The 26,017-nt window shown below is 37.3% G+C and overlaps 1 protein-coding gene across 3 annotated transcripts in view; it reads right to left on the reverse strand.

The window, feature by feature from the left end:
* TAF4B (TATA-box binding protein associated factor 4b) overlaps nt 1–26,017 on the reverse strand; it is a 108,936-nt gene that overhangs the window by 51,826 nt on the left and 31,093 nt on the right. For all 3 annotated transcript variants that reach the window (XR_015153787.1, XM_086372902.1, XM_086372903.1), the window contains 5 exons: nt 25,586–25,675; nt 22,427–23,047; nt 15,176–15,311; nt 14,399–14,501; nt 1,337–1,506 (listed from right to left, as the gene is read on the reverse strand). Coding sequence is in view for 2 of the 3 variants with exons in the window: in XM_086372902.1 (XP_086229028.1) it covers nt 1,337–1,506; nt 14,399–14,501; nt 15,176–15,311; nt 22,427–23,047; nt 25,586–25,675 (1,120 nt within the window). In the remaining variant the exon portion in view is untranslated. The remainder of the gene's footprint in view (nt 1–1,336; nt 1,507–14,398; nt 14,502–15,175; nt 15,312–22,426; nt 23,048–25,585; nt 25,676–26,017) is intronic.

The raw sequence follows: 26,017 nt of genomic DNA on the forward strand, positions 1-26,017 counted from the left end.
AGAGTTGGACTATAAAGAAAGCTGAGGACAGAAGAATTAATGCTTTTGAACTGTGGTGTTGGAGAAGACTCTTGAGAGTCCTTGGACTGCAAGGAGATCCAACCAGTCCATCCTAAAGGATATCAGTCCTGGGTGTTCACTGGAAGGACTGATGCTGAGGCTGAAACTCCAATACTTTGGCTACCTGATGCGAAGAGCTGACTCATTTGAAAAGACCCAGATGCTGGGAAGGATTGGGGGTAGGAGGAAAAGAGGACGACAGAGGATGAGATGGCTGGATGGCATCACCGACTCGATGGACATGGGTTTGGGTGGACTCCGGGAGTTGGTGATGGATAGGGAGGCCTGGTGTGCTGCAGTTCATGGGGTCGCAAAGAGTTGGACACAACTGAGCGACTGAACTGAAGTGAAATTCTACTTTTTCCAAAATAAAAGGATAACATATACTGAGGTGAAAAAAGTGATAATTTGTACAGCATACAGTAGGAGCTCAAATATTTACTAAGTAATTTTTAAGTAGACTTAGAATATATAACAGCAATGCATTTTACAGTCCTTAAATATACCATGGATGTATCAAACATCTGAAACTTTCACAGTTTTGTGTGAAGTCTCTAACACAGAATGCAAAGGTTCTTACTCAAGCATACTAAAAGGTCACCGGTGCTGGCCCCTCAAGTTGGACATGTGTGAAGGAGGAGAGTTAGTCTCTGGCAAGCCCCTGCGTCAGGACACAAGAAACAAGAAGACACACACACAACAATGTCTCTTCAATCTGTCTCTTTTTCCAGTTACCATTGTGAATTTGCTATTAACAACAAAGATGTTTGGCTCCAGAATAAAACAGGTATGTTCTCTACCATTTCCTTTCACATACTTCAGGCCATTTAACAACTACTGGCCAGAGAGAACCCTGATATTCTAGTTTCGCTCTTTTACCGTAAGGATGGGTTTGAGTTCCAGGATGAAGATGAGGAAAAAGGGACTTAATCTCGTTGGCTATTTCTTTGTTTCATAAACACAAATTTGTAACATAAATTACATGCCTAAAGGCCAACCAAGGAAGAACAGCACAGAAAAAAAAAATATCATAAGTATATTTATATGCTTATGATATTAACTACTACCTATACCAGAAACCACAGGTTGTATGATTTAAGTTATTTGAATAATTTTTAAAATAAAATACTTCTTTTGTAACACCCATGAAATCTTGATTACTTCCAGAACTTGTTTTAAGCTTCAGAGTTTCCAGAAAAACCAACCCAGGCTATCTAACTCTTGATAACATTTTCCTTGGATCAGACAGTCTTATCAGGTCAATAATCGTACTCACCAATGTCTAAAATTCGCTTTTGTAGAGCTCCAATGAAAAGAAACGGTTCATCTTTACAGGACTGAATGAGTGTGCCAACCAATTCAGAGTTTGTTGCTAAGATGCAGGCGTTTTCTTCACTGAGGTTGACTCCTGCCATGGAAGTCACATCATTGATGTCATCTTCATCTCTAATATAAAAAAAAAAAGGAAAGGTTTTTGATGGTGGTGGTGGTATGTGAATGAGTGATTTCAAAGAGCAAGGAAGTGTAGATCTCTCCATATAACTAAAGACATTATCTTACTTAATTTATCCAAGCAAGAGAAGAAGTGAGGCATGGCTATCCCTCTCTGTCTTTAAAATTAATTGGTATCTCTAACCACTAGTACATTTAATATCAGAAAAAATGGATCACAGACACCTTTGTCTCCTGGTGCCCATCTCTCCCTCTCGCAGTTTAGTAAATAGGGTGCACTAAGAGGGATTTGGTCCAGTGCTCTGTAACAAACTAGAGGGGTGGGAGCGAGGTTTGTGGCGGGGGCAGGGACAGGATCCCCATGGCCAATTCACGTTGATGTATGGCAGATGTCAAATCAATATTGTGGAAAAATTGTCCTCCAATTAAAATAATTTTTTTCAAAAAAGAGGGATTTGGAAGTTAGTCTAAGTTATCCACAAACTGTCTCCAATGAAAGACAATGAAATAAAAACAGGCTTCTTTTTTTTCATCCAAGATGATTAAAAAACCCTGAAATATCCCCAGTGCCCTCCACTGGTCCACTGAGGAGGAGAAACCCTTCGATCCTGAAAGGTCCATACCCATGAAAAGGCCCTTGAGAAGAATCTCTCTAGACTAGCTATTCTGAAACTACATGGTTAAAACTATCTTTGTTTTTCTGCTTCAGACTTTTGGTGTGCTCCATCTGTACCAATTGAATTCATTAAACCACCTCCTCGAGCAAATGGCTGCAAAGGGCTAATATTTAAGATATAAAATTATACACACATATGTAAAAGACATACATATAAGAACACAAAATATGTTTGTGCTCCTTGCATTGTGCCAGCAAAATTAAATAGTTGTTTTTATCTAACAGAATTGCTACATGGCTATGCTATTAAGATGAGTATATTATGTTTAAGGAGAGAGAAGAGAAAGACCAAAGAAATACTAAAATTCTAATGGCATCCTTAACACTATATGTAATAAGAGGCATGTCACTGACCATAATTCAAGTACTGATGCATAACAATTTACACAAACATGATTCTATAAAAAAGATATTGCTTCCTTCTATTTATTGCATGGGCCAACTGATCTATCATATAGTTTCATATCAATAGATTTGAACCTCCTTGTAGTAATGCATTTGTATACAAAAGAGGGAAATAAACTATACCAGTTAAGTGTTTAAGATATGAAAGCCTCTGGTGTTCAACTTTAAAAAGCAGCATGTTAGGGGTAAGAGAGGGAGAGAGACCCCACTCACATAGGTATAAGTGATTCAAACTAAATGAAAGAAAGTTAAATGCTAGACACAGCAGTTTCAAGTGAAGAGAAAGAAATATGGTTCCACAATCTGAACGGTATATTTAAAAGCCTAACCTATAAACTGTGTCTCGGTATTAGGGAAAAGAAAACTTTTAAAATTAGTATCTCAAATCAACCAAACAAAATATACAATATAAAGAAACTGTGTAAAAGTGGTTGGTCTTCATCTTAACAAATGTCACAGAGGTACTGTCAGAGGTATGGGATGCTGAGAATGGTTCTAAGAACTAATTTACCACCTATGTAAACAAAGAACTATTCCAGAAACATCTGAACACTTAAAGCTTAAATGTAAGTACAAAAGAAACTGTAAACCTAAAGATGGACCAAGATCCGAGTTAAAAAAAAATATTTTAAAAGGTCTGAGTAAAAAATACTTTTTAAAAATCAAGTATCAAGAAAATGGAAAAACAAGCCATAGACTGGGAGAAAATATTTGCAAAACACATATCTGATTAAGGACTGTTATCCAAAATATATAGAGAACTCTTAGAACACAACAATAAGAATACAAACAGATAGAAAAGTGGGACAAAGACCTAAAAGACAACACACCAAAAAGATGGCAAGCATATGAAAAGATGCTCCACATCCTATGTTATCAAGGAGATGCAAATTAAAACAATGAGATACCACTACACACCTATCAGAATGGCCAAAACCCTGAACGCCAAATGCTGATGCGGGTGTGGAGAAACAGGAACTCTCATTCATTGCTGGTGGGAACGCAAAATGGTACAGCTACCATGAAAGACAGTTTGGCGGTTTATTGCAAAACTAAACATACTCTTACCATGCTGCTGCTACTGCTGCTAAGTCGTTTCAGTCGTATCCGACTCTGTGCGACCCCACAGATGGCAGCCCACCAGGCTCCGCTGTCCCTGGGGTTCTCCAGGCAAGAACACTGGAGTGGGTTGCCATTTCCTTCTCCAATGCGTGAAAGTGAAAAGTGAAAGTGAAGTCGCTCAGTCGTGTCCGACTCTTCGTGACCCCATGGACTGCAGCCTACTAGGCTCCTCCATCCATGGGATTTTCCAGGCAAGAGTACTGGAGTGGGTTGCCATTGCCTTCTCCGTACTCTTACCATATGATCCAGCAATTATACTCCTCCATACTAACCCAAAGGAACTGAAAATTCACATCCATACAAAAACCTGTACATGGATGTTTCTAGCAGATTTACTCCTACTTGTCAAAACCTGGAAACAACCAAGATGTCCTTCAGCAGGTGATTGGACAAACCGTAGTAAATCCAGAAGTGGAATATTGTTGAGGACTAAAAAGAAATGGTACCATACCACGAAAAGATGTGGAGGAAACTTAAATACACGTTATTAAGTGAAGAAGCCAAACTGAAAAAGCTACATACTGATGAGTCCAATTATATGACATTTTGGCAAATGCAAATTATGGAGACAATAAGATGACCTGTAGTTGCCAAGGGTTAGCAGAAAGGGATGACTAGGCAGAAAACAGAGGACTTTTTAGGACGGTGAAATATATAGTATCTGTATGACACTATAATGGGGGATATATGTCATCACACGAAAATGTAAAAACCCACAGAACGCACCACACAACAAGAGTGAATTGTAAAGTAAACGATGAACTTTGGTTGATAATGATGTCTCAGTGCAGATTCATCAATCATAACAAATAGACCACTCTGGTGGGGGATGTTGGTAATGATCGAGGCTGTGCATGTATTAGAATTTTCTACAACATATCAATCAATTTTCCTGTGAACCTAAAACTGCACTAAAAAACCATCTATTAAAAAAGAAAAAAGAGGCCAAGTACATTCGATTAAAAACTCTGTTCACTCCTAAACAGAACCTGTTCACTCTGAAATAGAATCCCAACCAGTTACTTAACACCTTTAGGACAAAATTTTCTTCCTCTAAACAATGAATAACTTTGATTAGGGTACTTTCTAACGTCACTCTCAGCCACTTAGAATAAGGGAGCTCTCTTCGGCCAGATACAGAACAAATGCCAAGGTGTATTACGAAATGGGAAAAACTAAACAAAACAAGGTATAGAACAGACTGTACCTTGGGAAAAAAAATACACACTTATATGGGCATAACTTCTATGGGCATATCTCTGGATACACAAGAAATTCATCTCTGGAGGGGGAAATTGGGAAGCATGAGTAGGAAGAAGACATTTTATATCATATCATACTCTTTTTCTACAGGCTTTCCAGGTGACACTAGTGGTAAAGAAACTGCCTGCCAGTGCAGAAGACATTAAGAGATATGGGTTTGATCCCTGGGTCAGAAAGATCCCCTGGAGTAGGACATGGCAACCCATTCCAGTATTCTTGCCTGGAGAATCCCATGGGCAGAGGAGCCTGGAGGGCTACAGTCCACGGGGTCACAAAGAGTTGGACACAACTAAAGTGACTTAGCATGCAATCTTTTCTACCCTTTGAATGTTGTACTATATACATGGATTACTCAATCAAATGGTTAGTGATATTTTAAAAATAATGTTAATAAACAGAGAAAAAAAAACTGAAGACAGAGAAATATAATGATGTTCAGAACATGGCCTCATCCTTCCCTTAAAAAAACCCCCAGACTTCCTTAAGGTATACAGCACATGGCCTTTACACACTTGCACACAGCATGGCATGGTCACAACGTCAGCTGTGTGCCAGGTCCACCGGCCCTGTACACTGCACCTTGCTTCCATAGGTGAGTGTTCCCACTGAGCCCCTGCTGAAGTCTCACATACAGACTCGAGAGACCAGTACCAGGCCTCCTGTTACTAGCAGTCCCATGCACAGTACTAGAACTGAATGTAATTCGTCAATGAAGAGACTGTCCCACATCTTTCAGAATCTTCTTGCAGCGCTTCTCTGAAATCAGCAGGGAGCTAACCACCCTATAAGATTTGTTCCTGCCTAGCCATCACTGCCCCTTCTATTTGGCCCCAAGCTGAACACAGCTCCCTCTAGTTCAGCTCTCAGCCGCTATGGTTACAGAGGGCAGCATGAAGAGAGGGAGAGCCTAAGGAGGGAAGAGGAAAGGGTACCATGATCAACAGTACCCGAACCATTTAAAACTTCCTCTAAGAGAGGAGGCAGACTAAAGGAAAGCAAAGACAACACAATGTCATAGCAGCATTGTTGATAAGGCTAAAAAAGATAGGCCAAGGCAGTAATAAAGGCTTTGCTGCTGAGGTATATTTGTGATTCTGGGTTGGTTTAATTTTAGAGGCAAAGAAAGTGAGAATCTCTGAATCATGTCTTCAAGACCTCTGGTCTGATGCAGTATATTTTTTAATGAAGGTGTTATGAAAGATATAAGCCTGTCTTGTTCTAAAAGATATACAAGAAGGGAATTTAACAGTGAAAGGCTTCCAACTCAAGATTCTGTCGGGTCAATAGGCTGCTATGCAAAAGTTAAAGAAGTATTATCCAATCACCTGGCTTGCATTCTGGTTTCTGAAACTGATGTAATTCTTCAGCTTTTAATAAAGTTAACCACTGCTTGTGCCTACCTTTTAAAATCGCTTCTGCCCTCTTAACATTTATAATAGCATCAGACTAATTCTTCTCTAGTAGAAAAAAATCACATTACTTTCTTGTTACAAAACATTTCATGATCCCATGAACTCAACCTGATATTCAAGGCCTTCCAGGTAATGACCTTAACTTAGCACACTCTTCCCTCCCATTTCTCACCATCAAATAGCTCCTACTGACCCTGGACTTTCTCAGGCTTTTCTCCCTTTCTTGTTCTAGTCTTCAGCTCCTTTTGCTTATTACGTTTCAGCTGTCAATGCCCCATCCATATTCCAGATCGACTTCAATTGCCTACTTTGGAAATGTTAGTTTGTTTTCATACTTTTAAAGTGTCTGTCCAATTGCTACAACTTTTGAACTTCTGAGGGTACATTTCTTTTCATTTTAAGATCAAGTTCTTCCTTTACATTACTAATCCCTGGTAGAATAAGGTTACCTTCAATATTCTTGTTTCATCACCTTTGAGCATAATCTCTGCATTACCTACTACAGCCAGTATATAAACTCATACAACATCCTGCTTACTCTCCTTTTATGCTTTTTTAAAGGTATTTTTCCCCATGGGAAATCATCTTTCTTCTTTTTAAGAAATATAGCATAGGATATTGCAGTATTTCTCAAACTTTAGTGACTTTAGGAACTACTTCAGAGTATATTCCTTACCAGTTCATTCTGAATGTAAGCACAAAGATAATTTTTCCTAAATAGCATTTTACTGTAATAAAATTTGGCTAATAATTTTGAAAGCTTTCACAATCACATCTCTAAGTCTTCATTCATGTAATTTCGCTGTGAGGAATATTTAAGAACCTAATGTCTAATAAGATTTAGCATAAAGGCAATTCCTCCAAGACTTTTTTGTTGACTTTAACCCTAGATTTAATCTGCACAGCTCAGAAGGGTGCTTCTTCTGTCTCCTGTCCTTCCAAGATTTTATCACCACAGACAGTTTTCTAAGTTCTTCCTTGGAATGATTAACCATCTGTTATTATGTATAAATACATAATAAAACAATTAATTACATATGAATCAAGACAGAGCACATGTTTAATCTACACTAGAGAATCTGATTCCTGCAATAAGAAGAAAATGAGACATTAAAGTTGATGGAGTGATATCTGTACAAACAGTATGTAACCTTGTCCTATGTTATTTTCTAAGTGTCTTTTAAGGCAAATTAAAAAAAAAAAACACTTAACCTCTAGCTATAATGCCTCCTAAGTTATACATGTATACATAAATATCCACATATATATAATATGTATCCACAAATATTTTATTATCTCTCTAAAATATAAGGATTCTAAAGAAAAACTTTAATCATAAGACAGTATCACCTCTTCAAAAAAAATCGACAATAACTTCTTATGATCATCAAATTTCCAGTTTCCAGTTTAAATAAAGTTAACAACACAAACATGCAGAGGTACTGTAATATTTGTCACTTCTGCTTCTGAAATATAAAGAATAAAACACGAATCTCTGGCACCCTCTGGTGTTTAAACACTATATAGCTCCCCTTATTTATCCCAGATGTACCAACAAGCACAACAGAAAATATGATTTACTCAGGGAAAAAGTCACAAAAATGTTATTTTCACTTAAACAAGTAGTTTTGAAAATACAGGCGGTTATCACTCTGCTATTAACCTCATCCAGTTAACTCAAGACAAGATCAAATACCATACACTATAACCTCCTCTTACCTAAATAGAGTCTCTTACCTAAATAGTCTCTTGCCTAAACAGTAAATGAAGTGAAATTAATACTAAGTATCTGAGAAAGCAAACTTAATAAAAAGATATCACTATAAAAAGATAAGCATAAAGTCACATATGAACCAAATAACTAGAACATACTATACAAAAATGAAAAGTGCATATTAGAGCTAAAATAAAACTTATTTTAAAATAGATTATATCTAAGATTATAGATATGCCTGTTCTTTTTTGAAATTCATTATTTCAACAAATTTTTGAATGCTTATTATGAACAAGGCACTGTTCTACACATTAAGCACACAATGGTAAAGTTACAACGAACTCTCAGAGAGACTGGGGAGTATAAAGAAGGGTAAACAAATAGAGTAACTTTAGATAAGTGCTTCAAGACAGCAGATGTGACTGAAAAAGCTACTTTACAGGGTTGGCCAAACAAAGACTCTTTAGTCAGATAACTTTTAAACTGAAATATTAATAATAAGTGCTATAAACAGAAACTTTTAAACTGGATTGGTCCATATGAAGATGGGGAAAGAAAATGCAGGAAATAACCACATCTAAACACTGTACAGTGGGGCCCGACTAGTGTGTATGAGGAGCCGAAAGGAAGGGAGAAAACTCCCGGGTCCCTAACACCAAGAGAATGCCATGCCTGTAACGCTCTGCCTACTTCCAGTTTTCCTAAATGTGGGAAAGAATCTTATCTTGCTTATGCCACTATTCTTCAGTTTTCTGTCAGCTACAACCTTATTGAACTCTAACAAATAGAACTATGGTTCAAGGTAATCTCAACAAAAAATTTTAAAAGAACTGCCCTGCTGATTTTGAAATTTATGTGTAAAAGAAGAACAAGTCAAGACATTTTTGATAAGAAAGGAATAGAGAATTTATCCAGATATAAAAATAATGAAGATAACTGAAAATGCAAAAATATTAATACAGAAATGAAACAAAAACAACAATAAAATGAAATTCTACAAATATACCCTTGAACAACTGGGGATTTACTGAAAGGTAAAGGAGCATTTGAAATCAGAAAAGTAAAGATGATGAAATCTTCAGTAACTTGTTGACGTAAGCAACCCAGCCAGGAAAAGGTTATTTCTGCTTCAGCTATTTATACAGTTAGAATCAAGCACTACTGATGATTTTGTAAAGGTCTACTGCATATAAGGGGTGTGTACAGACATTTTGGAAGAAAATACAGAAGCTCCTCATTATGAGCTCAGGATAGGAAAAGATTTCTTAGAATAATGCAAAATTCAAAAGTTATAAAGGAGGAGACTGATAAAGCAAGTTTTCTGATTTAAAATCTGCGAATGGTGACACTTTTCCATCAGGCATTAAGTGGACTAGATGTACCCATGAGAAATTACTGGCATTCTAATTTAGACAAGTTTAAGAGTTTTTTATTCCAATGTTGGCCACACAGAAGTTGTCAAAAAGTATCAGTAAAAATAAGCACTGAACACACTCTAAAGGTAGAACTGCCTCAAGGTCAAATGCCTGAGGCTGACACTAGTTTTCTGGCCTCTGTTAGAGTGGAGAAAATAAGTCAGGTTCACCAGAGCACGTGCTAGTTCAGTTCAGTTCAGTCGCTCAGTTGTGTCTGACTCTTTGCGACCCCATGAATCGAAGCACACCAGGCCTCCCTGTCCATCACCAACTCCTGGAGTTCACCCAAACTCATGTCCATTGAGTCGGTGATGCCATCCAGCCATCTCATCCTCTGTCGTCCCCTTCTCCTCCTGCCCCCAATCCCTCCCAGCATCAGAGTCTTTTCCAATGAGTCAACTCTTCCCATGAGGTGGCCAAAGTACTGGAGTTCAGCTTCTGCATCAGTCCTTCCAAAGAACACCCAGGACTGATCTCCTTTAGAATGGACTGGTTAGATCTCCTTGCAGTCCAAGGGACTCTCAAGAGTCTTCTCCAACACCACAGTTCAAAAGCATCAATTCTTCGGCGCTCAGCTTTCTTCACAGTCCAACTCTCACATCCATACATGACCACTGGAAAAACCGTAGCCTTGACTAGACGGACCTTTGTTGGCAAAATAATGTCTCTGCTTTTGAATATGCTATCTAGGTTGGTCATAACTTTCCTCCAAGGAGTAAGCGTCTTTCAATTTCATGGCTGCAATCACCATCTGGAGTGATTTTGGAGCCCAACAAAATAAAGTTTGCCACTGTTTCCACTGTTTCCCCATCTATTTCCCATGAAGTGATGGGACCAGATGCCATGATCTTAGTTTTCTGAGTGTTGAGTCAACTTTTTCACTCTCCTCTTTCACTTTTATCAAGAGGCTTTTGAGTTCCTCTTCACTTTCTGCCAGAAGGGTGGTGTCATCTGCGTATCTGTGGTGACTGATATTTCTCCTGGTAATCTTGATTCCAGCTTGTGCTTCTTCCAGTCCAGCGTTTCTCATGATGTACTCTGCATATAAGTTAAATAAGCAGGCTGACAATATACAGCCTTGACATACTCCTTTTCCTATTTGCAACCAGTCTGTTGTTCCATGTCCAGTTCTAACTGTTGCTTCCTGACATGCATACAGATTTCTCAAGAGGCAGGTCAGGTGGTCTGGTATTTCCACCTCTTTCAGAATTTTCCACAGTTTATTGTGATCCACACAGTCAAAGGCTTTGGCATAGTCAAGAAAGCAGAAATAGATGTTTTTCTGGAACTCTCTTGCTTTTTCCATGATCCAGTGGATGTTGGCAATTTGATCTCTGGTTCCTCTGCTTTTTCTAAAACCAGCTTGAACATCAGGAAGTTCACGGTTCACGTATTGCTGAAGCCTGGCTTGGAGAATTTTGAGCATTACTTTACTAGCATGTGAGATGAGTGCAATTGTGCGGTAGTTTGAGCATTCTTTGGCATTGCCTTTCTTTGGGATTGGAATGAAAACTGACCTTTTCCAGTCCTGTGGCCACTGCTGAGTTTTCCAAATTTGCTGGCATATTGAGTGCAGCACTTTCACAGCATCATCTTTCAGGATTTGAAATAGCTCAACTGGAACTCCATCACCTCCACTAGCTTTGTTCATAGTGATGCTTTCTAAGGCCCACTTGACTTCACATTCTAGGATGTCTGGCTCTAGGTCAGTGATCACACCATCATGATTATCTGGGTCGTGAAGATCTTTTTTGTACAGTTCTTCTGTGTATTCTTGCCATCTCTTCTTAATATCTTCTGCTTCTGTTAGGTCCATACCATTTCTGTCCTTTATCGAGCCCATCTTTGCATGAAATGTTCCCTTGGTATCTGATTTTCTTGAAGAGATCTCTAGTCTTTCCCATTCTGTTTTTTCCTCTATTTCTTTGCATTGATCGCTGAAGAAGGCTTTCTTATCTCTCCATGCTATTCTTTGGAACTCTGCATTCAGATGCTTTTATCTTTCCTTTTCTCCTTTGCTTTTCACTTTTCTTCTTTTCACAGCTATTTGTAAGGCCTCCCCAGACAGCCATTTTGCTTTTTTGCATTTCTTTCCCATGGGGATGGTCTTGATCCCTATCTCCTGTACGATGTCACAAACCTCTGTCCATAGTTCATCAGGCACTCTATCTAGTCCCTTAAATCTATTTCTCACTTCTACTGTATAATCATAAGGAATTTGATTTAGGTCATACCTGAATGGTCTAGTGGTTTTCCCTACTTTCTTCCATTTAAGTCTGAATTTGGCAATAAGGAGTTCATGGTCTGAGCCACAGTCAGCTCTCAGTCTTGTTTTTGCTAATGTAGTGCCAAATCCTCCCTGGTTCCTATGAGACACAGTTACAGATCTTTTCTGGAGTAAAGCAAACTCAGCTGGCTGTCAGGTTTAACCTGATTTACCCATCCACTGAGCAAGGATGCAGAACAACTGGAATAAATTCTCATACTTTGTGGTAGGACTGTAGATGGTACAACCACATAGGAAAACAAATTGGCAGCTTCTTATAAAGTTAAACATAAACCTACTAAATGATTCAGCAACTCTGCTCATATATTTACACAAGGGAAAACTTATGTCCATACAAAGACTTGGATACAGATGTTTCTAACAGCTTTACTCACAATAGTCAAAAACACGAAACAACTTGAATACCCACAAATGGCTAAAGAGATAAACAATTCAGCGCAAACAACCACAGTGCACCATACAGTGGAATGCTACTCAGCAATGAAAGGCAACAAATGACTAATGCACGCAACAACACTGGGTGTGTATCAGACACATTATGCTGAGCAAAGGAAACCAAGCGAAGAATACACATTATACTATTCTACTTATTTAAAACCCTAGGAAAGAAAAATCAACAATGATAAGAAGCCAGTCAGTGGTTGCCTAAGGTATAATAAGGGGACTGTCTGGGAAGTATCACAAAGGAGGCTTTCAGGGTGTTGAAAATATTCTATGTATCTTGACTGAGGTACTTGGTACATGAATTTAGTCTTTTGTCAAAACTCACTGCATTGGAAGATAATGACGTCTGTCTAGGTCACCATCTTTCAGCATTTACTTCCCCCAAGCAATACAGAACAACAAACACCACAGCCTCAGCACAACGTGAAGACAAAGAATATCCAAACTTCAAAACAAGAATAAATGAAAAAGCAAAACAACAATTTCCAGTGCACACTTTCTTTTCCAGTGGCGACTGATTCCTCAACTCACTCACCCTATCTCAAAAGGTTTTGGACAAAAGCAGACTGAATAAAAATTGCAGGAGAGAGACCAGAGAACTAGTCGCAGAATAAAGGATGAAATATACCACTGGCAGGAAGACTAAGTACATCCCAAGTCAAAAAATACTAAAGAGGTATCCTGGTAGATCAAAGCATGGACCACATTCAACTAATTTCATCCAAACAAGAGATGACTGAGAAAACTCCAGAGAACAGACTGAAGGTGAGCATTTTAATATAAAAGTAGAACTACAACTAAAGTATTGGTGGGGATGAGGAAGGGGGATTAATGTACAGATACTTACATACTGTGACAAATAATGCAACTAAAAATGGGAGCATATAAAGAAGAAAACAGAATATCCACACACATATTTTTAAGTAAGCAACTGGTGAATTTTTAAAGTATCGATCCAAGAAGGACAAACATAAAACTGTAAAACTTTGAGAACAAAGAACAGGAGAAAATTTCTATAACCTTTGGTTATACAAGCATTTCTTATATAAAACATGAGAAGCATAATCTGCAAGAGAAAAAATTAATGAACTGGGCTTCAGGAAAATTAAAACTTTTGCTCTGTGAAGGATACTGGTAAGAGAATGACTTGGATCTTGAATATATATAAAGAACTCTAAAAACACAATCACAGAAAAACAAACAACTCCAAAGAAAAATGGGCAAAAGATCACTTCACCAAAGGAGGTAGTGTTAAGGATAGCAAATAAGCACAAGAACAGATGTTCAACATCTTAAGTCTTTAGGAAAATATAAATTAAAATGACAGTGACAATAACCACTGTATACTTAGAATGGTAAAAGTCAAAAGAATTGGCAATAACAAGTACTAAAATTGGAGTGGAACTCTCCTCATTGCTGGTGGAAATGAAAAATGGTACAGTCCCTCTGATAAACAATTTGATAGTTTCTTAAATAGTAAAACACATACTTACCTAGTGACCCCACAATACTACTCTTAGATGTTAACTACAGAGAAATGAAACCTATGTTCATATAAAAATCTGTATGGAAATGTTTACAGCAACTTTATAGAATCATTTAAAAACTGGGAACAACTCAATGTCCATCAACAGGAAAACAAATAACCAAATTTACATTCAGGTAATGAGTACTGTTCACCAGAACAAAAGAGCAATCTTCTAATAATCAAAATGATGTAGATGAATCTCAAACACATGTTGAGTGAAAAAATCAAATGCAAAAGAGTAGATAATGTAATTTTCCATTTATGTAAGGTTCAAGAATGGACAAAAATGATCTTTGGTGATGGACATAAGAATAGTGGCTGCCAGAGGCAAGAGTTGGAAGTAACTGATTTGAAAGGAGCATAAAGATGATGGATATGTTTAGCATCTTGGTCTGAATTAAGATTACACAGGTATACGTTTGTCAGAATTCCTTGAGCTCTACACTTAAGATCTATGCACTTCACTACTTATAAATTATATTCAAAAGCACTGTTAGCTTTTTCAAAAGGCATCATTAAATTTATTTTACATAAGTATTATTTTGTCATCTCTTTTATGTTTTTAAAAAGAATATTAATTTCTTAAATCAGGCAAAATTTTGATCATTTAATTTCTTTACCTGAAGGATATTGTTCCATTCTCTTTTATTTTGTTTTTCTGAACAGATGATTGAAGTGACAGAATTTTATTTCCTGGAAGGGTAACTTGCTTTAGAATGGAAGCTATAAAAACAAAAGAAGAAAGAAAAAGTAAAATGAAAAAAAAGCAATCATACCACATTAGGAAAAAATTCAGGACAATAGCTATTTTCAGTGCATATAGAATAACCAAAGAAAATTTCAAAGCTTTCTAGATTTAAATTCAAACATTACAATTAATTTATTCCCTGCAAAAGAAATCACAAAATCAAGACCTCTCCATTTCTTTTTATATGTTCCCCAAATTGTGTAGAGAATTACCAGCATTACAAAAATACTATGAAGAAAAGCTGTTACTATGAAGAAAAGAAACATGTTAATACTATATCTTTTATATTGGTAGATTTTAAAAATACATAAAGACTTATAATTTGTAAGACTGACTTCCAAATGTAGAGAAAAACGTACATTTTAATAAAAGAAATAAGGCAATAGCAAAATTTATAAGTTAAAAAAAGTACTGTATTTACTAGTAGATTGTTTTATCTAGTTACAAAATACCATGAATGGTGTTGATTTAATCTAAAACAACATACATCCCTAAAAAGTGGCTATGTACAAAGAATACAATAAAGCTATTTTCCATAGGTCTCAACTTAAAAGAAATCTCTCTTCTCTGAATGGTGAAAAAAAAAAAGCAAAGAAACCTGTCATGTTCCAAACCCAACATGACGAGGCAGAGATTAGTTATTATCTACCTTGAGAAAACTGACTGGTAGGTATTGCAGTGCTCACTGTCACCTTCTTCTGTCCAGGTTTCTGGATGGTCAGTGCTGGGGAATGGGTAAGAGTGGTCACTTGTTTTGCAAGGCCTCCTGAAGGCTGCTGGACTACCTGAAACAATGAGAACTATGAATACAGTCCTCCAACTAGACCTGCTTTAGAAAAGAACAAACTTTCAACTGTAACAAGAGAACAAATGACTGTCCTCACTTAACCATACATACCTTTACCTTAGCATCAGAAGAAAGCCTAAAGTTTAAATTTGTATGCGGTAAATTTATTTAGCTCAAAACTGAAAACCATGACCATCTCACACTGTAATTTTCAGAGTGGAATTCAAACTTATACACAGCTCAATTTAAATCTCCAAATAGATCTTATTTTCATCCTTTTAACTTACCATGTAAAATTTCAAAGATATACAAAAGCAGAGGGAACAACAACAACAACAAAAATGAAAACACCTATACCATTGTTACCATTATTATAGCTTCAGCAATGATTAATTCTTGACCAATTTTATTTCATCTCTATCCCTACCCACTTCTCCCACTCTCAATTATTTTAAAGCAAATCTCAGGTATATCTTTTAACCCATAAATATTTCAAAATATACCTCTAAAAGATAATGACTTTCAATCAGTTGTTTTTTAAAAGTATCTGAAAGACAGCAATGCTAAAGGCATTCTCCAAGATAATCAAGAAATGCACAGGGTGAGGGTTGGGGATAAAAGAAGAGAAATTAAAATAATAACAGAGCCTTATTTTTAGCTTCAAAGAAGGAAAAAACACAGTTCTTTCACTTCAAAGAAAAACACAGTCACTATATATTTGAGCCAGCTATTGATAGTGAACTATTTTTAAGTCCTCAAACTCATATATGGCTAATATAAATGATCTAGTTTCATAACAATTCTGGAGGTATTTACTTTATTCTATACGCTGGGCTTAACTGCTCAGTTGTGTCCGACTCTTGCAACCCCATGGACTGCAGCCCATCAGGCTCTTCTATCTGTGGGGATTCTCCAGGCAAGAATACTGGAGTGGGTTGCCACGCCCTCCTCCAGGGGATCTTCCCAACATGGGGATTGAACCCAGGTCTCCTGCATAGAAGGCGGATTCTTTACCGTCTGAGTCACCAGAGAAGCCCATAATTTATTCTACATTCTTTTACAAATAAAATTAAATCTAGTGCATATTACTAAACAAGAGTAACTTACAAGAAATCCAAAATGTCCCAGTAAATAATCATATAGGAACTAATGCCCCTAGAGGAGAAATACAAGTTGGAATAATTCAATTGCCATGATTCTATGAGAACTGACTCTTGAAAGAAAGAAAAACCCTTGAAAATAAAGATGTATTTCAGTTGAGATCATACTTCTATATCCTCAAGTTCTAGGAATCAGATTTAAATTCTACAAAGTAATATACATTCAGAGACTCATGCATTCAGATGAAAACTCAAAACAAATACTCCTAACAACTCTGACTTATCTCCCTATTGTTTATTCCCTTCCCTACTATCTTTTATTTGGTATTCTTTTCATGTTTTGATTATGAAAGTGAAGTGAAGTTGCTCAGTCGTGTCTGACTCTTTGCAACCCCACTGTCAGTAGCCTACCAGGCTCTGCCGTCCATGGGATTTTCCAGGCAAGAATACTGGAGTGGGCTGCCATTTCCTTCTCCAGGGGATTGTCCCAACCCAGAGATCGAACCCGGGTCTCTTGCATTGCAGACAAAGAAAGGTAGTAATACAATGTTATTAGAAATTTGAGTTAGTCTTCAAACTACTTTTGATACTTTCTCTCTCTCTCTCTCTCTCTCTCTATATATATATATAATGATAATTACAGCATAGAGGCTGGCCCCTAAGGTGAATGGAGGTTCCAGGCCTCTAGGGGACCAGCCAGGAGGCATGGGGTAGGAAAGCCAAAGGAACCCAGCATCAGCATGTGACCGTGGCACAGAATAAGTGGGGAGGTGAGCCTTCACATGGGCTCCAAGACCAGGGCTGTGCATGGCCCAATCTAGGCCCAATCCAGTGCAAGTTCATGTATATGGCAGGAGGCAAATGCGCTGACTGATTTAACAATCCTGGATCCCCATCGTTCCTTGTACTAATGACTGTAACACCTGGGAGCATATGCGCAGCATATTCCTGCACACTTGCTGAACAAAATAAAATACGAGTGAGAAAATATAAAACAATTAAACAGTGTTCTTTCAAAGAAAGTACAGTTTTAGACTCTAATATAAGGCATATAACAGAGACTGATATTAAGAGAGATGGAAATTGGTCCAAGGATGATAGATCTGCTCCTACTTGGCAAGCCAAACAAAGAGCTATTATTAGAAGAGTCAGTGGTTCTGGGGGTATGCAGGTAGAGAAAGACTGGGAAGGCAGAGAAGGAATCTTCAAGGTGATGGTAACACTCTGTATCCTGAAAAGCAGATTTGAGTTACAGAGGTAAGCATCGTCAAGGGTCTTCCCTTGTGGCTCCTAGGGTCAAGAATCTGCCCGCAATGTGGGAGACGTGGGTATGATCCCTGGGTTAGGCAGATCCCCTGGAGAAGGGAATGGCAACCAACCCCAGTATTCTTGTCTGGAGAATTCCATGGACAGAGGAGCCTGGAGGGCTACAATTCATGGACTCTCAAAGAGTCGGACATGAACTAAGCCATTAGACTAACACTTTCACTTTCTCTTAAGCATTGTCAGAATTTATCCAATGATAGATTTAAATTTGTGCATATCACAGTATATACATTTTAGCTAAAAACAAGAAAAGAGTAAAGAAATATTGATTGGCAGTTAATGATATGCACATTAATATTAAAATATTTTAGGAAGACGCCTTTGAAATGTATCAAAAATTAAGATAATTGATGAATGGATAAATCAAGTAGAGCAACTGTAAACAGTAGAATCTAGGTGGTTGGTATACAGTGTTCACAATAAACCTCAACTTTGCTATGTTTGGAAATTTTCATAATAAAACATTTTCTTGAATAAAGAAAAAATAAGACAACATATACCCTATAAATATAGTTTCAATAGTTTATTTTCTGTGAATTCTGATGTCCCTGTATCAAAATAAAACCTAAAAAAATATATATTCTTCAAGTAAATTTAAATGAGCTGGCATTAATCAACCTATGTTAAGACTATTGTTATGTAAACTCTGACTAAATTATAGCCCATGAAGATTTTTCTATGCAATTCCTAATTATATATGGCAAATAGATGGCAGTAGGCCTTACTTGGACTCAGTCTCTTCACCCAAACTTTCATTATTCCTATCTTAGTGGGATTACAATCAACAACTGAATTCTACCTCTCCTCTCACTCTTTTGCTGCTGCTAAGTCGCTTCAGTCATATCCAACTCTGTGGGACCCCATAGATGGCAGCCCACCAGGCTCCCCCGTCCCTGGGATTCTCCAGGCAAGAACACTGGAGTGGGTTGCCATTTCCTTCTCCAATGCATGAAAGTGAAAAGTGAAAGTGAAGTCGCTCAGTTGTGTCCGACTCTTCTCGACCCCATGGACTGCAGCCTACCAGGCTTCTCCCTCCATGGGATTTGCCAGGCAAGAGTACTGGAGTGGGGTGCCATTGCCTTCTCTGTCTCATTCTTTTAACAACATGCAAAAAAGGGGAGAAAAAAAAAAAACCCACAAACTGATAACTCAAGTCTAGATCTAGGTCAGTCCAATAAGAAACTGAGAATGAACTACTTGACTCAATAAAACAATAATCCTTGTTCTGTTTCCTACACATTATGGTTCTCCTTCAAAATAATTAGTTACTATAAGACAAAAATACTATTCAACAACAACAAATCTTTCCTAATATTCTAGATTAATTTATTTTAGATCAGTTTCACTTCAGTATAATAAAACTGAAAATTACCACATTGCTGCTGCTGCTGCTGCTAAGTCGCTTCAGTCATGTCTGACCCTGTGTGACCCCATAAACAGCAGCCCACCAGGCTCCCCTGTCCCTGGGATTCTCCAGGCAAGAACACTGGAGTGGGTTGCCATTTCCTTCTCCAATGCGTGAAACTGAAGTCGCTCAGTCGTGTCAGACTCTTAGCGACCCCATGGACTGCAGCCTACCAGGCTCCTCTGTCCATGAGATTCTCCAGGCAAGAGTACTGGAGTGGCGTGCCATTGCCTTCTCCGAATTACCACCTTAATAATGTACTAATTAGTTGTTTTTCTCTTATACCCACAAAACAATAGTAGTTGGACAATGATTTGTTGAATGTACTTGGCCACTTATCAAATGTCTACAATTCTGTAAGAAAGAAATGCAAGTAATACAGTCACCTGGGGAAATATACATCTGAAATAAGGGAAATATCTATGATAAAACTAAACCCTGCAATGGTAGGTTAGGAAGCTTCTTACAACTTAAAAGTGTGACATTTAAAACATCTTATCAAGGAGGAAGAAAACCTATAGAATTCTTCAGGAAAATCTGTACAAGCTAGAAAAGGATAAAGTACTAATGGGAATTTTTAAATTCATGATTATTAAAGGAAACAAACCACACAAACTTTTACACCTGACACTGAACAACAGTCACATATGCATTGTTCAGACCATTACTGGAGACTGCATCCTGAGTTTTAGGACCACAGATTTGATCCAGCGTGGCATTCTCACATTGTAAATAATTATTCACCATGTTTCTTATAAGCTACATTGATTACCGTCTTGTTTCTAGCACCTTGAGTGTTTTCCTCCTCACTTCAACCCAGGATTAAACTGGACTATGGTTTGTAAGGAATTCACTGATGATATTCTTAAACTACCTGAGTAATACTATTTCAAACCTAAGTAATACTAATTTTCTAAATTAGTTGATTTGAAAGAGCATTCAAGTTCAATCCTCTCTGTGGCATTACCATATAGAACAGCTTATGCTGTTTTGTGCCCCAGGTAAAAATCTGCTGTAAAACAGATTACAATGCATCTTCAGAGTCTAGCTGCTCTGGTTTTTGCTGTTTTAAACAGGAAGGTAGGAATACTGACATTAAATTTGTTGACTAAAATTGAAACAAAGGCCAAACAAGAAAGCAGAATTCATAAGAAAACTAAATCACTGCCATTCTTTTAAGAATGAAAGTAGAAGTTTAAAAATCCCTAAAATTTACCAATGGATTTTGTTACATTTTTCTTGATTGAAATAGTTTCTAATGTATAACAAGTCAAGCTTATAGAGTGTAAATGCTGTCAAGATATTATTGTTGCTTAGTTGCTAAGTCATGTCCAACTCTTTGTCACCCTATGGACTGTAGGCTGCCAGGCTCCTCTGTCCATGGGATTTCCTAGGCAAGAATACAGGAGTGAGCTGTCATTTCCTTCTCCAGGAGGAGATCTTCCTGACCCGGGGATCAAACCTGTGCCTCCAGCATGGCAGGTGGATTCTTTACCACTGAGTCACCTTGCAGGCCACAAGATATTATTACCTGACAGTTTTCTGTTTCAAGACATTCTAGAAACCTATAAGTTCTTGCCATGAGCACCATAATCCAATAGGAAAGACAATGGATTCTACTTTGAGATCTATTGCTTGTTGAGTGCCAGCAGATTGTTCCCTTAAAATTCTGGGATTCTTAGTTTTCTCCCTGTCTTACCTTCATCAAAATTATTTCAAAATCCATACTGCATACAAGATATGTTTTTAAAACTCTATGTAGCTATGGAGTGTTATATCACTTAGGGGTGGATATGCTACAGATTTTCAATAAAGATGAGCACTAATTCAAGAATCAGCTATGACACAGAGAGAGATCTCCATTCTCTCCAGTGTTACCAAAAGTGACCTTCCACTGGGGCATTTAGGGTCTCCATTCTCTTCAGTGTTACCAAAAGCAACCTTCCACTGGGGCATTTACGGTTCCAGCACCTCCCAAACCTGGCTGTTCAGATAGATGTTTAAGAATCACTGCTTCTAAAGAAGATTTTATCTCTTATATTAAATTCAAACACCCAAGAGAAACATAATGAGGCAGGTACATTTTTCCACTTGAAAATCAGAGCCAGAGTAGGAAGGGATGAAAAAAAAAAAAAGAGTCTGACTACTGTCCAAACTGATCTTTCCTCTTTCATTCTACACCTTCATTCTACACCCAAAGTTTGCCCTCTGCCTCAAAGACCATCACCCACAGATACTAATGTTTTGTCCTGATCACATAAACAAGGCTGAGAAGTTTACTTAGATTTTACTACTCCAAAAAAGCAGAGAACACTAAAACAAAGAGACTCAAAACATAGCCGTTAACATGGAGGTTTATAAAGAACAGGTGCGATCAAAAAAAAAAAAAACAGTTCTGTTACAGGACAAGGTAGGTGAGAACTTGTTTTAAAAAACATAATTTTCAATTAATTCACCATGTACTGTCTCCCACAGCTTAACAGTACTTTCAGTCTTCTGATAAAACTGGTTTTGAGTAAGGTTTATCTAAACACGAATAGATAAACAGCTCAGATTTCACCCAAGTTCTTTTACCCAAGAACTTCCCAACTTACAGAGTTCCAGAGAAAACATCACTTCTTACTCATCTACTCCCCTCATTGTCACCTTCTCTCCTTAGCAATTTTTAAAAGAAATGTTACCATAACATCACCTATGTATTAATAACAAGCCTACCAAAAATATCTAATCTGAATCTAATCTTGAGGAAAAGATTACACAAAAGGATATTCTGAAAAACAACTAGCACTTAAAATTATTACAACACAATGAACAACCACAAAAGGCTAAGAACCGTTCTAAATTAAGGGAGTCTGAAAAAAAAAATGACAAATAAGGGTAATACGCAATTCTTTACTAGAAACAACTTCAGGAAGCAAACTAGCCAGGAACTTGTTGGGACAACAAAGGAAATACTGTGCCTGTAATAACTTCCCATGCATGGTAGTACGTTGCAGTTACTGCAAAGAAAAAGAAACCCTTTTCCTTAAGAGATACATGGTATTTAATGGTGCAAAGTCACAATTTCTGCAAACAACTCTTAAATGGTTCAGGAAAAAAACTATGTGTGTATTTGCACCTGTGAATAGAGGGGAAAGAGACAAAGCCAACATGTTCCAACGTTACCAACTGATCAACAATGGTCAAGGGTACACAGGGGTTGATTTTACTAGTCTTGCCAGTTTTCTGAATGTCGGACTTTTTCTAAAGAAGAAACTGAGGAAGAAATGAAAAGATACTCACTAGTTGTTTGACTTTAACTGCCTGTGGGATACCGGCTGGCTGCGCAAGCACGGGGCCCGGCTGCGCGAGTTTAATTTGGAGTGGAGGGCCAAGGACGGGCTTGTTGGACGTGGTCCCAGAGGAAGTAAGAATGGGTTTCACGGACGGAATGCAAACAGCTGCTGCTGAGGTTTTTCCAAAAGGTACCGAGGGGAGTGCCAGCGTCACTGCTGTCCCGGAGACAACCGGCTTTTCAGGCTGCAGAGAGACTGCTGTCACCGTGTTCTGCAGGGATGTCACCAGAGGTTTTGGAGTCTGCAGCACGACAGTTCCAGCTGTTGTCCCTCCAGGCACAGCAGCCGGACCCACAGAGTGAAGAGTCACGACTCCAGTTTTTGCTCCCTCTGGACCAGCAAGTGGTTTCAGAGTTTGTACGGACACAACTCCAGGCACCCCTGCTTCTGAACCAACAACAGCAGGCTTCTCAGCCTGGATGGAAGAAGCTGCCGTTGTTACCACGGGAGAAGGCGTTGATGTCGTGGGACAGGTAGTAGTGACCACCTCGCTAGAAGTCTGCTGAACACACTGCTGAATAAAGCTCTGGGCATTGGGCATCAATTGTCGTAAGGCAATCACACTTTTCTAGAAACAAGAAAGGAAAAAAACCAGCACTGATAACCGAGTAAGTGAGCTCTAGTAAAATAGAACTACTTTGCGTGTCATATCTTGACAACATAAAAAGTATATCAATGTTTCAGCTGAGGAAATCTAATATCAATCATTTACCTTCTGTCAATATCCAGGATATAAATAAAGCTCCAAAGTGCTTCATTTTTCAATTCATAAGTATTATGTCTCAGTATTAAGCTTATAGACCATAGTATCAATTTGGTATCAAATATTAAAACACTTTATCTTACTTATTTGTATTTATCTAAACCCCATTAATAGATCACTCATAACTTCAGTATCTACAAGTTTGTTTACAGGACAGCAGAATCTTAAAAAAACGTTTTTGTTAAATAACTTTCAGACTTTGAACAGAAACAGTCTTTACATGAAAATAAAATAACAGAAACAAGGACAATTTTCTTAATTGAGCTAGAGTATTTTCTGACTGGATTTAAAGTTTGGGTCTCTTTGTATCTTGCTGAAAAAAATAAAAACAGCTTAAACTAAAAAGTAGAAGGTTCTCCCTTTTCATCCCTGGGATTTTTATTTGCTTTTGTTTTTAAGTTAGAAAAAAAGATAAAAAAGGAGAAGGCAAGTAGACTATCTTTTGGTGAATTCTTGAGCTCTTATGGAAGATTTCCATGTTTTGGTACTTAAATTCAGTCAGACCACCTTTACTTAAGAAGCAAATGAGAACTTTACTTAAGAAGCAAATGAGAACTATGGCCCCTCTTTCCTTCTTTTCCTTTTAGTTACTTCTTTTACTTTTTTTATTTAAAAAGATTGAAAAAATTTTAAACTGAAGATTTTCAATTATATATCTATAAATAGTATCAAAGGAAAGAAAGTCTCTCAACGTTATTTTCTCAAACTGTAAAAACGGGAGAAAATAAGCTGCTTTGAAAATACATGAACATAGGAAGTGATGTGATTAGTTAAATTTAAGTAAGAAATCAAAGATGGAGGAGACCTGGGAAAAACACAATTGGAAAGACATGTTAAAGTAATATGACTTAAAGAGATAGCAATAAAAATATGTATGTTAAATAAATACAATGTGTATGCTAAATTATCTCTTGATTATCTGGCCAGAGTTAAGCTTAAATGCCAAATCCCTCATCCCAGTGCACCATCCAACCACCAGAGTGCTCAAGGATATGAAAAAAATATTCTCAAGAAAAAAAAATGGCTCTGTTACAGTCCTTAGAAAACTATACAAAATGCAAATACTTAATGGTAATATTTGATAACTTCAGAGTAGTGTTTCATAGGCTACAGAGTCAGGCTAAATTCTAGGCCTGTGTGTTTAATAAAAAGTTAACTTGAACAATTTTCTCACCTCCAAAATGGAAAATTAAATCCAAACAATGCAAATTAAAAAAAAAACAGAAGTAGCTAGCAAAGCACAGAACACATAGTAGGTACTTACTTATCCCCCATCTTCTCCCCTACAGTGTCTCCAGAGTATGAAACATAGACTCATGTTACACAGTGTCAGTGTCACAGAGTACCTAGAGCTCACAGACCTTTTGCACTGAAAGCACCTAAGGAAGAACTGCTGCCGACTTCCCAATCATGAGGGCTACCTGGAAATGTTATCTGATGTTCAGCATCATCTGACGTTCAGCACTGTGCTAACTCTTTAATCTTCCCTTCCCAGACCAAGACTGCTCTGGCTAAAACACTCTCAGTTCAGATCACCTATCTGGCACCCTCCTAATTAACATGGTCAGCCTCCTGGTGACAATTTCCACTATCTTAATAGCCTTCGGAAACAGCGGTGCCCCACCCCTTTCCCACTCTTCTTTCATCTCCATGAGGTCTCACTCCTCTCCCCTAGACAACCATGCCAAATTTTTCTAAAGGCAACTCTTCATTCTGTTATTTCAAAATGTATGGGAGGACTCTTGGTTTACTATAATCTCAGGTCTTTAATAACTTTATAACTTTCAAGTCAACTCTTTTCCAGACACTAAATATACAAAAGGAACATAATTTTTCAACCTGCCAATCAAAGCTCTTGTTATCAAAGATAACAAAGATATCAAAGATATTGTTCTCCATCAAAATCTATTTAATTCAATAAATCTTAAGAGAATGTCTAACATTATAAATTAATTTTTAAAGATAATAGCTTTCCCTAACCCAAAATATAACAGTTTTCCCACTAAATTTGGCACCATGAGGTTGACTATTTCTGACACTAAGAAATAATAGGACAAAGAAGAGACCCTACTTTTTTTAAGTTAAGAATCTTTCAGGATACAAGCATTAAATAATATAATCATTAAGTTATATTCATGAAGATGTTACTTTTGTTTTCTCAGCATGTTCCAATCCAAAGAATATGGATTATAAATGTGCTTTACAGATTACAACAGCCCTAAAGGTTTCTCCTACTGTTACTATCTTCATATTAAGTTGCTGTCATATTGAAATATTCAGATTTTAAATTACTTTAAAGTAATCAAATCCAAACAATTTCTTCAAAGTAACACATAACTTTACCTTAAGGAAAGGAACTAGGTGAGGCTGAGGTGAAGACTTGAGTTCAACATACAGTTGTCTAGTAAACTCTTCTGCTTCAATTTTTGCATCCTGAAGAATAGGAAAAAGAAAAATACTTTTAGGTTTACAAATATTTTACAAGAGGAAAAGTGTGTAATTCATGACTGGGGATATAGCAAGCTTCTAAAAGCGATAAAGTCAAAGTCTATCATTAAATACAGGTGGGTTTTTTTTGTCCCCTACAAAGTGAATAAACAGATGCTTTTTTCATATAGAATACAATGAAGCAATTATTATTATTTTTTAAGATCTCAGTAAGCAAAGTGAAAGTGAGATGAGAGCTGGCTAAATGGCAAGGCGACAGTATTAAGACCACAGTTTGTTAAGAACAAACTAAGAAGTAAAAACACAGGAGTCCTACATTACTTAGGG

The sequence above is a fragment of the Bos grunniens genome, chromosome 24 (assembly GCF_055505025.1).
Source record: "Bos grunniens cultivar Pamir isolate PY7600 chromosome 24, Bosgru_T2T1.0, whole genome shotgun sequence".
Taxonomy (NCBI): domain Eukaryota; kingdom Metazoa; phylum Chordata; class Mammalia; order Artiodactyla; family Bovidae; genus Bos; species Bos grunniens.